Source organism: Gadus chalcogrammus, chromosome 6 (assembly GCF_026213295.1).
Source record: "Gadus chalcogrammus isolate NIFS_2021 chromosome 6, NIFS_Gcha_1.0, whole genome shotgun sequence".
Classification (NCBI taxonomy): domain Eukaryota; kingdom Metazoa; phylum Chordata; class Actinopteri; order Gadiformes; family Gadidae; genus Gadus; species Gadus chalcogrammus.
The window spans coordinates 8,283,384-8,299,431 of record NC_079417.1 but is presented as its reverse complement, the minus strand read 5'-3'; the positions used below and the strand labels follow the sequence as shown (position 1 = coordinate 8,299,431).

Here is a 16,048-nt window from a genome sequence, read left to right as displayed (position 1 = left end):
GCTGGCATTATTTTTTACTTACCACAAGTTCATATATTTACATAAATCAGCAAATAATGTTCATAAATAAGATCGATAAAGACATGTTTAGAATCCATCATCCAGATTTTGTTTTAAATATTATTGTTGTTTTTAATATCGAATATGTATTACTTCATATACATTTTATTTAATATAAACTATTATTGACTAAACTAATCTCCTGCCGGAATGTGGGCGCGGGCAAGCATAGGAAATTCGGCGCGCGAAACCGACAGCAGGAAGGAACACAGGACTCGACGGCGACGTAAGCACCGAGTCTATCTAACTTAATCCATAATCGACAAACATCTACATTAATATGGCAGATCCCAAGGTGAGTTTGCGTCTCCTAGATAGTGTTAAGTGTTATGGCAATATATACATTAGCATTTTTTATGGACAAAGGTGTGTTTAGCCTCGTTCGTCAAAGTTTGAAAGGGAGGCTACAACCAAAAATGCCGGCAAAGATTTGCCGTGTCGTAATAAACAACATAAATTGAATCATGTGGAACGATTTCAAGCAGGACATCGTATTTCAAAGATGTATATATTATCGTTACGTGCATTAATGCAGTCTGTTGAGAGGTTTGCCGCCCGTTATAGAGTTGGGCATCTTATAAATGAACACGGTAGACTGCATGCTTGCAATAGCCATTGAAGAGTTACCATCTCCCGTTAAACGTCGAAAGGCGTAACATTAATGAGATGATCGACTGAGTCGATTCTATCCATGCTATGGTATTAGCATTTAATCGAAGTAATGCAGAAGTAAACGCTTGCCAGGTGCTTTGCCTTTGTCTCCCCACCCTGTTAGTAGTTGCTACATGGATTGCTAACGCTAGCTTAACTGGCTACTTTCCTCAAATGCATTCAGTCATGGTGAGCTAAGAATGAAGAGAGATGTGCCAGCAACCTAAGTGGCATTTCAGTATAGCTGAAGTGAATATGACGATCTTGACAAATATGGCTAAGAAATGGTTGTCATAGGCAGGCTCGCTTAGTTGAACTGAATTGCAACACTTGCTACTAGATGGCTAATGCTAGCCGTGAGGGGCCCAATGGCATTTTGCTAGTATGCCACTGAAGTTGAAATAATCCGTCGCAAGTTTGCAGGAACCTTTTTATTTTAGACAAATAACCATCCTGGTACATCCCGTGGGCTTATCTAGATCGTGATTGCCCGAATACGCAATTGTAGGTAGCAAACTAGCGACATATTTACATCTACTCGTTGCTCTAACGTTAGCGGATTCATAAGTATTTGGGGAAACTCAAAGCCCACCCTTTTGTTTCCAGTTAACTCAAAGATAACACAATTTCTCTAAATTCACTGCAAGTGCAATTATTAAACGGATACATTAAACTGATCTCGCCCATAAAGACAGAAACCAACTAAACCAATATAGTTTTCTAAATGTATTTCCATACCATGCTATACATTTTTTTTTTCGTTTTTTCAAGTGTATGCTTGTTGTGCATTTGCAATCGCAAAATCTTTCCGCACATGAAGTTGCTTGGCTCAGCAGCAGCAATGTTCAACAGGTTCCCATAACAAAAGCCCAAACTAACAAGCATGAGCTCTTAAATCCCTCCATTTGCCAGCGTTTAGATGACACGCCCTCTATTTCGACCAACGTTCCCAGACTTTTATGTACATGATCACGTGATGATGATGATTATCTTTACAGGACGCACAAGAAGAACATGATCCAGACACTGCAGAAGACTCCAACCATGACCCCCAATTTGAGCCCATCGTCTCCCTCCCTGAGCAGGAGGTGAAGACACTAGAGGAGGATGAGGAGGAGCTTTTCAAAATGTAAGCATCCCCAAAAAATCCTTTACATACAAACGTAGTCGTTAAAAGTGTATCCAAGAGCTAAAGAGTTGGATATACCAAATCATTCCAATTTTAGAAGTGATCTGCTGATGCTAGCCTAAAATGAGACCTCAAGCATTGGTGGCAGGGTTTTATACTTATATCTCACCCAACCTACCTTCAGCTGTATTATATATAATATATTTGTACTAGTAGTCTTTTGATGTCACATAATTGATGAGGACAAAATGTAACTTGGCATAATTCATAATCAATAAAGTAAGTATATGGCCTTGCATTTATGCATAAAAAGTAACTACTACTACTAGTTCATCCAAAGTGACAAGTGAGACTGCAAAAAAAGTGCTGAATCCAAATTGGAGTAACGCTGCTAAGGCAGGTTTGTAAAGAACTAGACAAGAGCACAGACTATCAAATGCATGCTCAGTGGAAGGAAACCATTCAAGCGTCTCTCTTGCCTGTTTCCTTCTCCCCCTCCAGGCGGGCCAAGCTCTACCGCTTCTCCTCTGACAACGACCCCCCAGAGTGGAAGGAGAGGGGAACCGGGGACGTGAAGCTGCTGAAACACAAAGAGAAGGGCACCATTCGCTTGCTCATGAGGAGAGACCGGACCTTGAAGATCTGCGCTAATCACCAGAGTGAGCAATTCCATTGATCAATAATAAGAGCCCAAGTGGTCGCTGATGCTTGTTGTAGGTTTCGTGTGCTAACTATGAACAGAATAGGAGGCTCCGTAACGGTTTAATAAAGACATAAATTCCTGTGCAACACTTAACCCATATAAGACTAAATCAATTTCAAATGAGTATATTAAGCTTTGGGTAAGTAGCTTTCTTTGTTCAGCAGTTATCTTTCACTGTTACATTGGTACTCTCAGAAGGTAATCTATAATTGATCGAATATAATGGTTGTTGTACATCTCTCTGTAGCATGCTCGGCATTAACCAGACCCCTCTCCTCTGCGTCTCAGTTACTACGATGATGGAGCTGAAGCCCAACGCTGGCAGTGACAGAGCCTGGGTATGGAACACACTAGCAGACTTTGCAGACGAAAGCCCAAAGCCTGAACTTTTGGCGATACGTTTTCTCAATGCAGAAAGTGAGTATTGGTGCATTCTGGCTTCTTTTGTCTATTTTCTCTGCTCCAAGTGCTGGTCTCTGGATTTAATTAAAAGCCACAGAACGATTTATGGGCAAATTGGAAGATATAGCAATGGCATCTAGTTTAATATGTAGCAAACGTGCTAGTTTTAACTGGCAAAATATTGGAGTAAATGTTGGCTAACATTTTCTTTTTCAGATAAAAAATAAATAAAGATAAAATAAATTTTCAAACTATACAGATGAATGGTGCAGTTATTGTTGAACCTCCGTCAAAGCTTAACATGCAGACAATACTCTGTTCTTTACTGTCACTCCAGTCTAGAACTTTTTATGTCTGCTATATTATCGTCAGAATATATCAACTACTGGCTTTTTCTGAAAAGCAGGTGCTGATATGTTCTGCAACACAAAATCACAGACCCCCCTCTCCATACCGGCCACGAGTTAGCATCTACTCAAGGCTCCGTTCACTGGCTGCAAGCGAACATCTCAGTTCCGTGGGCATTGGTGTTGCTGCTCATCCTATTCCCTGTGTGACGTGGTTGATGTAGTGCGCTGCAGTGTCAAAATTATATCTATCTAATCGTAGTTGACCTCAGAACTGTTCTGCTGAAGGGAAACTGTGGTATAAGATGCACTATCTACCATACAGCTGCAGCCCTCACTTAAGTTAAACAATAGTGTATAAAAAAAAATACAGATGGCTTTTATCTCTCAAATAAATTGTATTTTGAAACAAGCAGTCTCAGAATTCAGATATGTCCGCATAATGTTTCATTATGCATATTTAACTTAATTAACTCGTACATTTTGAGTAACCCTGATTCTTTTCTCAGATGCCCAGAAATTTAAGGTGAAGTTTGACGAGTGCAAGGAGGAGGTCAGAAAATCGACTGAGGAGGATTCAGGTATGTAACAAAAATATACAATGAGGTGGTTTGACTATAGCCCGGTAAACATGGCTTGGTCTCTCGCTAAGTCTCTACGGTCATAATGAATTGTTCCAGAGGCATCTCTACAAATATCGGTCGTAATGCAAGAAATGGATACTAATAACAAACTGCAAAGATGTCGTTTGTGCACTTGTAGTGAGAGCCATCTTTGCTGCCATACCTGTGATGTATATTTAAGGGGTGTTGCCAGAACTCAATGAACATGCAGACAATACTCTGTTCTTTACTGTCACTCCAGTCTGGAACTTTTTGTGTCTGCTAGATAAATGTCAGAATATATCCACTACTGGCTTTTTCTGAAAAGCTGGATCGGCTATGTTCTGCCACATGTTTTTGAAGTCATTCCGTACCGCAGTCTACGTAGATTGGGCAAGCATTTCTCTCACACAATACCATTTCTAAAGAATGCATTCAATGATAGCATTACGTAATGGACGATGCAAGCTTGCGAGTGCGATAAACTACAAGCCACGGTTCTGGGTTCGATCTCCAATGTCCACAGCCTTACCTGAAGGCTTCCTTGAGCGAGATGCTCAGCCCTACTGTGGGCTTAGAATATCATGTCTCAAATTCAACATGACAACTTCTTCTGGTCCTTCTCTACCACAGATGATGAGACCACAAAGAAAGTTGCAGAGAAACTGGAGGAGCTCTCTGTAAAGGAAGACAAGACGGTGGAGGAGAAGGACCAAGTAGAGGAGAAGAAGGAAGGCGTGAAGGCGGAGGAGAAGAAATGAGAGAATTACGAACTTGCTTTGCAGATCCTATTTTTCAGTTTCCCCCCCCACCCCCTTTTTTCTACAATAGACTGTATTGAACTGAATTTGGACACTTGCATTTTTGAATTATTTTTAAGTGGGTTTTTTTCCCTCCTTCTCGGGGCCTCCTAAAATGGAGGTCGGAGCGACTCATCCTAAACTAAAAGCGGCAAAATGTAATCATCTCTTTTGCTCCCAGTTCAGTTTTTCTTGCACCGTGGAACGTCTCCATCTTCCATTCTATTCATCACCAATGATCTCTTCGGACAAACTGATTTGAGGCTTGTGATGTCTAGTATTCCCACATTGGGGTATCGTTTTTTTTGGTTTAATTTTGTCATTCGGCAGCAGTTAGTTTTTGTAGGAAGAGAGGTTGACGGCCTGCTCGGTTGGAAGAGGTCGAAACGGACTCGGATCGTGTCTGTCTGAAACTCCACCGTTTAGCCAACAGAATTGCCTTGTAGGAAGTCTGTATCTTCCTAGGGGTTAGCCCACGCCAGTGGGTTACTCTGGATAGAGCAGAAAGGATCCACTCCCAAGGGTTGAGATTCAGGATGTATGCTGTGAAATGCAGTCCCTCCACTGACATGGTTGACCAGTTTATCACACAAAACTTAATCGCACGCCTAATTAATTTGTTACATTTACAGAATCAAAAGCCAACGGTTATTCCGATTTTGTTGTCTGCTGAACATCCTAAGCGGGGGCCAGTAGTCTGTGTGTGTAGTCCATAACATTCCCTCAGATTTAAAGCATGTAGATTATGTAAAATAGAAGAGTGGGACTATGCCCTATCAGATGTGTGTGCTCATTACCATATCAGTAACCTGGTAATTGTGTTTATTTTTTTTTATTACACCCCTTGCCTCGAAGTGCATCTAATTGCCAGTGCATCTGTAAATACCTGTGTATATGGATGGAATGTTGCTGTTCAGTTGCACTCAAATGGTTTGAAATATTTCCTCCACCTTCAAATAAAATCTCTAAGACCATGCTTGCTGTAGTGAAAATCTCCCACCATCTTAAGTACTGAGAGGTTGTAATGTAAGATGACATGGATGTATGGTTATTAAAACTGTTTAAAACCATTAAGTCTACTTGAAGAGTACCCAACTGTGTTTGATATCATGTTTTTTGGGTACAGCGGCAGTTACTCAATTGGCCTTTTAATCTTCACCACTAGCCGTTTTATTTCATGATTTTCTTTGGGTAAATTATGAACTCTGTCCTCAGATTTTCTTGATGTTTTGGTTATGGCTGCAGAAGTGAAACGGCTGCACTATGTAACAGTCCACTGCTCAAACTGTTTGGATCAACATTTCCACGATCTAAAAATAACCCATATTAAGGATGGATGTAATTGATCAAAAAGCAAGGCTGCAGTATGTTAATTAGAGTAGGTAAGAGATAAATTAGTCCGTAAGGCATTGGAGTTTTCAGCAGTTATGGCTTCACAAATTTATTTAATGGGGTTTAATCGAATAAGGCTCAGGCACAACTTAAATTGTATGGGACACATGTTAAATTACATTACATGTACTTGAAATATACAACTTTTTCAAGTCACAAGTGTACGCCTACATTTTTTGCTGCTCAAGTTAATTAAAGATAACGGCATCAAAAGGACAAGTATAACAAAGGGACGAGATCATTCATAAACACCTGATAAATAAAGCAGTTGAGCTGCATCAACAACATTGGAGGTGTGGTTAACTGAAAATACTGCCACTTTTGCAAGGTATGCCAATGTATGATTATGAGAAATGTTAGAAAATAGTCAAACAGCACATATCCTGAACCCAAACCTGGCTCTAAAATCGCACTATCCCCAAAATATCAAACATCAAAATAAATATGTATGTATATAATTAAGGTGAAAAATCTCTGCGACCCCATACTCAATTGTGTTTTTCTCATTGAGCTGATTAGAGTTACAATAAAAATACTAATCAATGGGATGGGGAATATTTTATTCAAAGACTTTAAAATTCATAATAAACACCTTGTAAGTTGCTGAGTGCAGGGCTTTTTTCTATCAATAGAAAAAAAATATTCATAAGTTCATAAGATATTTATCCCTTTCAATAAAAAGTTAGAAGCCACTGCCCTATTGGGTTAAAAATATATATTTTTCGAGCAATTTGATTAGCGTACAAAATTATTTTAGCTGATTTATCTGATCTGATTGGCTTAAATATTTATTTTTGTGCGTTCTGATTTGCCTTAAAAATATTATATCTAAGCGATTTGATTAGCTTAAAAATAAATATTATTTTTAGCGATCTGATTGGCTTAAAAACAAATAATATTTTGAGTGATCTGATTGGCTTTAAAACATATCTTTTTGAGCGATCTGATTGGCTTAAAAATATTCTTTTTTTTCGAGCGATGTGACTGGCCTAAAAATAAATATTATTTTGCGAGCAATCTGATTTGCTTAAAAAAAAATATTTTTGCGAGTAATCTTATTTACTTAAAAAAATTCTTAGCGATCCGATCAGTTTACAAATAAATATTATTTAGAGCGATCTGATTGGCTTAAACATATATTCCTTCAGCTATCTGCTTGCAGGACTTGCAACTGCTTGCAGCAGGACCTAATTAAAGACCTAATAACTTCCTCTAATATGATGGCATAATCTTTAAATGTTCATTCAAAGCTTGCGTGGAGAAGATATCAATGGCTATGGTTACTTTGGATTAAAGTTTCTGTCATAAAACAAAAAGACAACACAGAGAGAAAACTTTCAAGCGGGATTTAATCAGTTTTTTTTTCTTCTGACAAAGAGAAAAATAAAATAAAATATGTACCTATCAAATCCTTTATACCTTCAGCTTCACAGCAAGATCCCATGTTGGCAATCCCTTAAGGGGTCGGGGCTTGTAATACAATTTTTTCGCTGTACCAGACAGCCACTGTAAGTTAAAGTTAAATTTAGATTTAGCAGGCCACGCCTCCTAAGGTGAGAGGACTGGGAGGAGGAGCCATTCTTGGCACTGAAATCTCAAGGCAGCTTCATTATTGAAAATAGTTAACATCTAAACTGGACATTATCTCTCTGTGAATACATTTCTTCATTATACAACTATATTTTACACTGCAAGATACAACAAGCTTTATATATATATGTATATATATATACACGTATATAAATACATATATGTATATACAAATATATATTATATATATATATATATATATATATATATATATATATATATATATATATATATATATGTATATGTGTATATATATATATATATATATATATGTATATGTGTATATATATATATATATATATATATATATATATATATATATATGTATATGTGTATATATATATATATATATATATATGTATTTATTTATATGTGATTTTTTTATCTTTTCATTTAGTAACTTGTATATTCGGTGAAGTTATAAATTATCAAAATAAAATTGTCCACTCAAAATAAGAACAGCCAATCCAAGCTTTAGTATCTGTATAAAAGATGTATCAAACATATTTGAGGTTGGCTATATAAAAAAAGTAAATACACCAAATAAAACTACAAAATAATTAATGGCTGACCACCTTCATTTCAATATAATGAAAATGGCTTCTCTCTCTTGCTTTCTCTGCACTATTCTTACTCCTATTTTTTTTTTAACAGAAACTCAATGGCACTCCACAGAAGTTTCTAGAAAAAGGGACTGAGTGGTGTCACTAGAAAAGGTGCCCTCATGTTGTGTGAGGATGGAAAGAACCTTCATCCACGAGGTATTCAGATGATCTTGGACTAAAACTAAGCACTTGTATGGCTAATGTTGAAATCAAGTCAAAATCTATCACTAAAGAACGCACTATAAGTACAGCTTCCACCATCGACGCACAGGAAAATATTCAAGCACCACTCTCTTTTAAACTGGTCCAGGCCTCGAAGCTCTGCAGCCCTTGAAGTCGTGGCTATGTCTGTGGTTTTAACACTGACAGTAGATTGTAGAAAGTTGGTAAGGGAATTTCTAGCGATTATAGTCCACACCGAGACTTTTCTTTCGTCAGCTATGGACATTGTAATTGTTTCCTGTAAGAACAAGCATTAAACATGATTGTTAGATGATTTTCAATTCCTGGCATGGAAGTTAAGTCTTTTTCATGGTTAGTTGAATTCCCTCCCCCCGCGCCCCCTAGCTTCCTGTGTGAATATCCTGTCTACCGGGTGCTGAATTAACACTCAGCGGTTCTACGGCCTCTAAAATCCAATGTGTAAAGGAATGATTGGAAAAGGGGTTTCATGTGAAGCACCAATGACTTTTTGAGGTCAGTTCATTTGATAGAAGACCATTCGTCTTCACACAGATGAGATGAATGATCCATGTTAAGATAACATGGTGTGCGTGTGTGTGTGTGTGTGTGTGTGTGTGTGTGTGTGGGTGTGGGTGTGGGTGTGGGTGTGTGCGTGTGCCAGGCCGGTGACGGGATGTAAGGGCAACAGAGTTGGATGTTCAAGTTAAGGAGCCACAAAACATAAGGACACAGTACTCCATACAGCACACAGCAGTACTCATGAACAATCCCATGCCCTTGCAGTACAAACGCAACCAAGCCATTTGCTAGAGCAGAGCAGCAGAGGTCCTCGGATCTGATGAAACCTCCGAGCCAGTCCTACAATTGGTTGATCTCCAGAAGTTCAAAAAGGGACCACCAGATGTGGATCTGCCCTGGTCGTGTGTGTGGGTGTGTGGGTGTGTGTTTTTGTGTGTATGTAAGGCAGTCGGGTTGCCTTATGAAAACTGAATGTTTGGTTGTTGCCGTTGGGACGGTCACACGGATATCTCGTAGGTCGTCCCGCCGACCCCGGTGACCTTTCGGACCCCCTTGTGTGCGTGGCGACCGGGACTCGGGGGTGGGGGCTGGGAGATGGCGTGGCAGTCCATTTGGCCGTTCATCTTGCCCTGCATCATGGCCTCCCTGGATCAGGGAGAGAAAGGGGAGAGAGTGGGTTGCAAAGCGGAGGCAGCGAATGGAGGTGTCCCACACGGCGTTCCACCAAGCCTCGTCCAACCGATGGGATGACAAACGGATAGCTGCAGATCTGGAGTGGCAGTCGCATGCGTTGCATGCGTCGCATGCGTGTTAGTGACCCAGCCGTCAGCACAGGCTGCGGTTATTGTACATGCGGGACAGGAAGGGGAGGAGGAAACGCAACGGTAAAGTAGAACGTAGAGACAATGAAAGTTATGGAAGACCATGAGGAAAAAGTGAAAAAGGCCAACTTAGGTTACAGAGGTGACAGTTGGTGTAACAATGGATACCCATCATCTATCAAAGATATGATGGATGATATGAGAGATGTTATGATAGATGTGAGATGAATAAAGAAAGAACATGCAAAAGGAAACATGGAACCCAACAACTTTATTCAATAGACAGAACATGGAGAAAATTATTACAAAAAGAATGTCGTTCTCTTTTCTTCTATGAAGGCAATCATTTAAACCAATTACACTGTATCATTGAGTTCACACACCAGACAGTATTTGAGCGTCACAGATCTTAAGTAACTTAACGAAATATTGTAAATATCACATAACGCAGACCTATTTACATGCTACATGTCGCCACACATCAGTTAGGACTACGACGATGCACTCTAGTGCCTGCGATGCCTGGCTCTGTCCAGCAGAGGGCGCAGGGCTTCCGAGGGAGCCACACATGGCGGACGTTAGGATTCATACCTTGGGCCCCCCAGGCGGGGCGAGTCCGTCCTCTCCAGCGCGCTGATGTAGGAGAGTTTCTGGTTGGTGTAAGAGGGGGACCGGGGCAGGGCGGGGGAACTGTGGGGGTGGTGGCCCGGGGAGCGGTACAGGCCCTCCTGAAAGGCGGGCCGGCCCTGGCTGCTGCTGGTGCTGCTGTGATCCGTGTGCAGGGAGCTGGAGGAAGTCCTCGGCGCGCGGCCCAGCGTCGCGTGACGCGACACGGGCGTTCGCTGGCCGTACAACCCCAGCCCCGCCCCCATCAAGTTGTCCCTGGAGCCCCCGTAGGCCGGGGGCGTGGGGCCCCTGGAGACGGAGGAGCCGCGGGGCCCGTCCGGGCAGCAGGCGCTGGCGGGCCCGTAGCCCCCGGGGCTGTCGAACGTGCCCGGGTCGTGGCCGTAGGCGGGGGTCTGCGGCCGCCCGTGGAGCACCTGCCGCTTCTCCCTCTCCTCCAGCTCCTTGCGCTCCTGGATGGAGGCCATGATGGTCTGGGAGAGGTTGTCGTAGCGCACCGGCGACGGCTCCCTCTCCCTGGAGAGGGGCGAGTGGCGGCCCATCCCCCGGGCCTGCATCACCGGGCTGTAGCCGGGCGCCGCCACCACCGGCTGATGCTGCTGCTGCTGCTGCTGCTGCTGCTGCTGCCTCTTCAGTTCGGGGCCCCGGATGTGGCACATTTTGGTGGGCAGGTAGGGTGAGTGGAAGCCCATGGAGGGCAGGCCTGGGTGGGCGGCCAACTCGGTGGCGATGGCGGCCGGGGAGACGCTGGGGTTGAGCAGGCTGTCGTAGGACAGGCTGCCGTTGCGGTTGGACAGCGGGCCGGGGGAGAAGACGCCCTTGTAGGGGCTGGATGAGAGCGTCTCGGGCTGCAGGGCCGGCAGCTGGCCCTTGGTGGCCCTCTGGTGGAGGTGGTGGGCCTGCTTCAGGGACAGGGTGTGGCTGCTGGCCGGGTAGGCGTCGAGCTGGAGGGGGGAGGACTGGAAGGTGCGGTGCAGGGGCGCGCTGCCGTACTCGGGGAGGTCCAGGTTGGGCTCCGAGCGGTAGTCGTGGGCGCGGACGCCCTCTTCCAAGATGGCGGGCGTCTTTGGGTCGTCGGGCATCGAGATCTAAGAAGGAAGACGGTTAAATAACAGGAAACGTCACATAAATGACGTAACTCGAGTTAAAGAGGAGATGTTGAGAAAGGGAGATATTCCAGTGGGGGTAAAAGCCACCTATTGTTTAAATCTTTTTTCTCAAACGGTCTATTTTCACAATTAATTCGATATTCCTCACATATCTTAAAGTCCCTGTGATCAATGAATGTACCAACATATACGGTATTCTACAGTATTATTAACAGTCACAAATATAGGATTATGGTGGTGTTTGTGGCCTACCTTCTCTCCAGTGGCATGGTAGTGGACTTTAGGCATGGTGCCGAAGGAGGGACGGAATTTGTACATGGCTGGGGTGGAGGGGTGGATCTTCCCAGGCAGTGAACTCTCTGGAAAACAAGAGTTTTTTTTGATAGTACGTTTATTATTGGTCGTCATCATGTGTATCAACATTTTAATTGAACATGGTCTTCTACAATATGGTATGTCCAGTTGAGCAAAAATAGCACATCTTTCTCGCAACTTGTTTAGTTAAAGTACAGCAGTCATAGATAAAAAAAAAATGAAAAGCAGAAACTAAAACATGAGGCGTGCTGTAGATTCTGAACCTGTCAATGACAACACACTTTTCCCCTGGACCTAGAGGGTTTGTATAATTTATCGATAACGTTTTGGCTGATAAGATTCTTCCAGTATGGTGGCAAACAATTCAGCACCGTCACAACTGCAGTATCCGTTACTGCCAGGAGGAGGCAGTAGCGTTGTGTGCAAAAGATAAAGACCCGAGATAAAACGATTAAACTCCCTGACATATTGCACCATGGGGAAACTACCTACGGAATTGAACCACAGGAGATTTATGCGTTTCATAATTACGCTACACTTGTTGTACGACACGAATACGACATTCTCTAAAGCGATCATTTCAGTGTCCTTTCCCTTAACACAAGACTTTGCCTGCTGCTAGTCGTAGCTCAGGTCATAGATCGGATTGTGCTTCCAATTCCCCTCTCTGTTATCGCTCTATTTGGCAGGGGGGGAACCTGGACAGCGATTCACGATGCAATTACCTCGCCTAGCTTTTCGAGCTAAACAATAGGAGCCACCTGGGTGCGTACTAGGGCCCAATCTTGGTTGCAAATCATACAATCCTCCGGGCCCGAAGTTTAAAGAGCTGTGCCGGCGGTGCAGGCCATCACATTCATCAGACTATACCCTGCTTTAACGCCAACACGCGGCCTGCTTCAATGTGGCTTTAGGACGGCAGTTTGGTGCAGCGTAGATGGAGAAAGAGGATGGACTGTTGATATATGACCCTGTGTGTGTGTGTGTGTGTGTGTGTGTGTGTGTGTGTGTGTGTGTGTGTGTGTGTGTGTGTGTGTGTGTGTGTGTGTGTGTGTGTGTGGCGGGGCTTACCTTCGGTGGCGGTGATCTGATTTTTCAGCTGGTTGTACCGGTCAGCCTTGGGGGGCAGAGGGGGCTGTGTGTCAGTCTCATCCAGGACATTTAGGCTGCTTTTGGACTGTGTTGGGCGGGCAGAGAGAGAGGGAGGCATGGGGTGGAGGTGGAAAAGGGGAAAGGTGGGAGAAGTGTCAGAGTTAAAATGACGTCTACACATGTGAAACAAGAGTCAGTGGAGGAAGAAGAAAAAGTTCACAATTAATTTTTTTGCTGGGGGGGGGGGGGGGGGGGGGGGGATAGCAGTGTTAAGATCCAGATAAACAATACAGTTCAACGCATTGATTTCTGCTACCGTTTTGTTCATTCTGAAACTAATCATCTACTGCCTCCTGGTGTGTATAATTGCAAGGGAAAATTTTGAAACTTTGATTCAAAGTCTGGAGCCGTGCTTTGTTCTTTTTGAAATAGATTGTTTATATTAGATCAATAAAAGGTTATTTAAACTGCAGCAACATCTAGGTACCGCAGAAGCAGGTATCCAGATTTAGAGTCTCGTCCAACCACGTTAAAAAGCCAATGGAAGTGCAAAGCGCTCCATCTATATATACACGTAGGAGGTAAACTCCTGCGGAGTGGAAACTGAGTCTTGCACTGAACAAGCTCCCTTGATGTCATAAGAGGGAACTGGATCAACACTACATTTTGCTTTCGGTATTAATAAAAGGATATGGCTGGTGTGATATGTTTTTCAGAAATATTATGAAAGTCAACGTTTTGTCAGATTTACAACTCCATCGGGTAGCAGTAGCAATTTTCATCGCATCAATAAGTCCCGACCACAAGCCCTCTCCCTAAATCAACCCCTTTCGTATCACCCATCTGCAGCACAGACATACATCTCTGTCTACTGTATTCTTTCCACTACGAGGCTGACGGAGGGTTGTTTCGCTGCAAATGACAGGATAGGGTAGTGTATACTATAGTGGGACTCCCAGCCCAAAGGTTCCTGGTCCGAACCCCCGCCACAGCCTTGAGCATCGTAACCTCATCACTGGCCTGGTCCTTAATGCATCGCGTCTGAATTCCCTGCGAGCCAAGGGGGCTAAAAGCGTCTGCTAGACGACTCCGATAGTAATCATTCATGAGCTGCCGGCCCAGCGGATAAGAGAGGTCTGCGAGGGACCCTAAGGAGGAAGAGGGAGGCTCACCTTGGAGCTGATCACCGTGCTGTGAAGGCCATTGTCGCTGACCTTGATGATGATCTGGCAGTCGGAGAGATCAGGCCGGAGGAAGGGGGGCTGGATCTTCACAGGGGGCTTTTTCCTGAGGTCCACCGTGTATCTGCAGGAGCAACGAGGTGGTTGGCTGAGGGAATACCTTGTTTGCTCACAGCAAGCGGTGTAGGATGTTATCACGGCAAAGGAATAATGACGGGTGCACCTTGACCAGAGGCGTCGTCTGTGGTGCGGTGTACGTGGGGATAACGACCCCCGTTGATTCACTCTCGTCAGTATAAACAGCATCCGGGAATCCAGCTTGCAGCCATCTTGTTTCTTAACACTAGCTAACACTAGTGTGCAATTCTGCATTCAGTTCACCCAGCCAGAGTTGAGAACCAAAGAAGGAACTCACAATAGGCCCATCACCAGCCCATTGACCCGCCCCGCACCACATTAACTGTGTTTCAGCAAAGTGACTCAACCCTCACTGCCCACCGCCCTCCCCCAGGAGGGCCACGCAGCGGAGCGCTAGTCACACCTACGCAACCATGACGGCACACTTCACACACACACACACACACACACACACACACACACACACACACACACACACACACACACACACACACACACACACACACACACACACACACACACACACACACACACACACACACACACAAACTCCCAGGCTCTACACTGACTAGAACGGGAGACGATTGACGATTGAGGACTTCTTCACACAAGCCAGCACTAACACATGTATACTCGCTCATGTTCTCACACACACACACACACACTAAAGCACACGTAGAAAACTGTGAACTGGAAAATAATTGAAAAGAAGCATGTGTGCATTGCACACACACACACACACACAAACACACACACACACGCACACACACATTTGCGTCAGAGAGGACCTCACCTGGGAGCCAGCGGACTGCACAGGACATACTCCACGTTGCCACGGCAACCCCGCGTGAAGGGATTTACTCCTCCGCGGAATTTGCCCGTCACCTGTGGAACACAACGGCTGCGTTAGTGGAGGAGGAGGAGGAGGAGGAGGGACGTGGACATAAATAAAGAACACACACACACAAACCCACATACACACACACACACTTTCCATCTGACATACAAACCCATACGACACCTAATAAAACAGGTGGGGAGAGCATTTCTCCAACGCCTTAGGCCAGCCTGTTCTATTAGGTCTAGTATGTGTTTGTGTGTGAGATGGAGAGTATGTGTGTGAACTTTATACAAGAATATGGGCAAAGAACGCACACACACTAACACTCTTCATCTCGCTTACAAACACATACTAGACCTAATCAAACAGGTGGGAAGAGCCTCAGGCCAGCCTCTGTGTGTGTGTGTGTGTGTGTGGGTGTGGGTGTGTGTGTGTGTGTGTGTGTGTGTGTGTGTGCCCACCTGTTCGTTGGTGGTGCGCCCCCGGGCCACCAGCACCATATGGAAGCCGGTGAGCCCCACGACAGGTACCAAGAAGAGGCCCGACACACACATCACCCCCATGCTGCACGCGCCAGGTCAAGGATGTCTACAGGTGGACCGTTGGCACTGGCGTTTTGAACCTAGAACATCTTCTTTGGGACTCAAACACCCCCAACGACTTCTAGACCCCACCTATGTCCCATGTGGTTTTGAGGTGACACATTATTATACCACCGGGTGTGAGTGTGATTAGCCGCTACAAGACGTTTTTAAAATCTGCCTCTTCTGACATCACAAGTGGGCGTGTCCCCTTAGATGTGTGCTGGATAGATCCGTCTACCAGCCTACCCAGTGGACTGTAGCAAACATTGCTCATTTATCCATCATACATCTAGGTGGACCCGCCCACTTTTTCCGGCTTTTAACGGCTAATCACGCTAACACCTGTTGGTATAATATGTC

At 44.1% G+C, this 16,048-nt stretch overlaps 2 protein-coding genes and 2 non-coding genes across 5 annotated transcripts in view; 3 read left to right on the top strand and 1 right to left on the bottom strand.

The window, feature by feature from the left end:
- Positions 1–206: 206 nt before the first annotated feature.
- LOC130384058 (ran-specific GTPase-activating protein-like) lies at positions 207–6,236 on the top strand. 2 transcript variants are annotated; one of them, XM_056592054.1, is made up of 6 exons: positions 207–355; positions 1,710–1,840; positions 2,342–2,499; positions 2,832–2,960; positions 3,802–3,873; positions 4,528–6,236. In XM_056592054.1, exons 1-6 carry the CDS (start codon positions 341–343, stop codon positions 4,653–4,655), a joined length of 633 nt encoding a protein of 210 aa, XP_056448029.1. In that variant the 5' UTR covers positions 207–340; the 3' UTR covers positions 4,656–6,236. The 2 variants fall into 2 exon arrangements, with proteins under 2 accessions (XP_056448029.1, XP_056448030.1); XM_056592055.1 differs by having other exon boundaries at positions 234–286; positions 4,528–6,223.
- On the top strand, positions 3,249–3,377 carry LOC130384981 (small nucleolar RNA SNORA77). Its single transcript, XR_008895951.1, has one exon. It is a non-coding gene; the product is annotated as a small nucleolar RNA SNORA77 (small nucleolar RNA).
- Positions 4,123–4,249, top strand: LOC130384983 (small nucleolar RNA SNORA77). Its single transcript, XR_008895953.1, has one exon. It is a non-coding gene; the product is annotated as a small nucleolar RNA SNORA77 (small nucleolar RNA).
- Positions 6,237–8,043: 1,807 nt separating the features above from the next.
- Positions 8,044–16,048, bottom strand: part of zdhhc8b (zinc finger DHHC-type palmitoyltransferase 8b) — a 45,862-nt gene continuing 37,857 nt past the window's right edge. The window contains exons 5-11 of the mRNA XM_056592048.1: positions 15,566–15,668; positions 15,057–15,148; positions 14,117–14,249; positions 12,924–13,029; positions 11,790–11,896; positions 10,396–11,516; positions 8,044–9,628 (exon numbers count right to left, since the gene is read on the bottom strand). Coding sequence (XP_056448023.1) covers positions 9,481–9,628; positions 10,396–11,516; positions 11,790–11,896; positions 12,924–13,029; positions 14,117–14,249; positions 15,057–15,148; positions 15,566–15,668 — 1,810 coding nt within the window. The 3' untranslated portion in view covers positions 8,044–9,480. The remainder of the gene's footprint in view (positions 9,629–10,395; positions 11,517–11,789; positions 11,897–12,923; positions 13,030–14,116; positions 14,250–15,056; positions 15,149–15,565; positions 15,669–16,048) is intronic.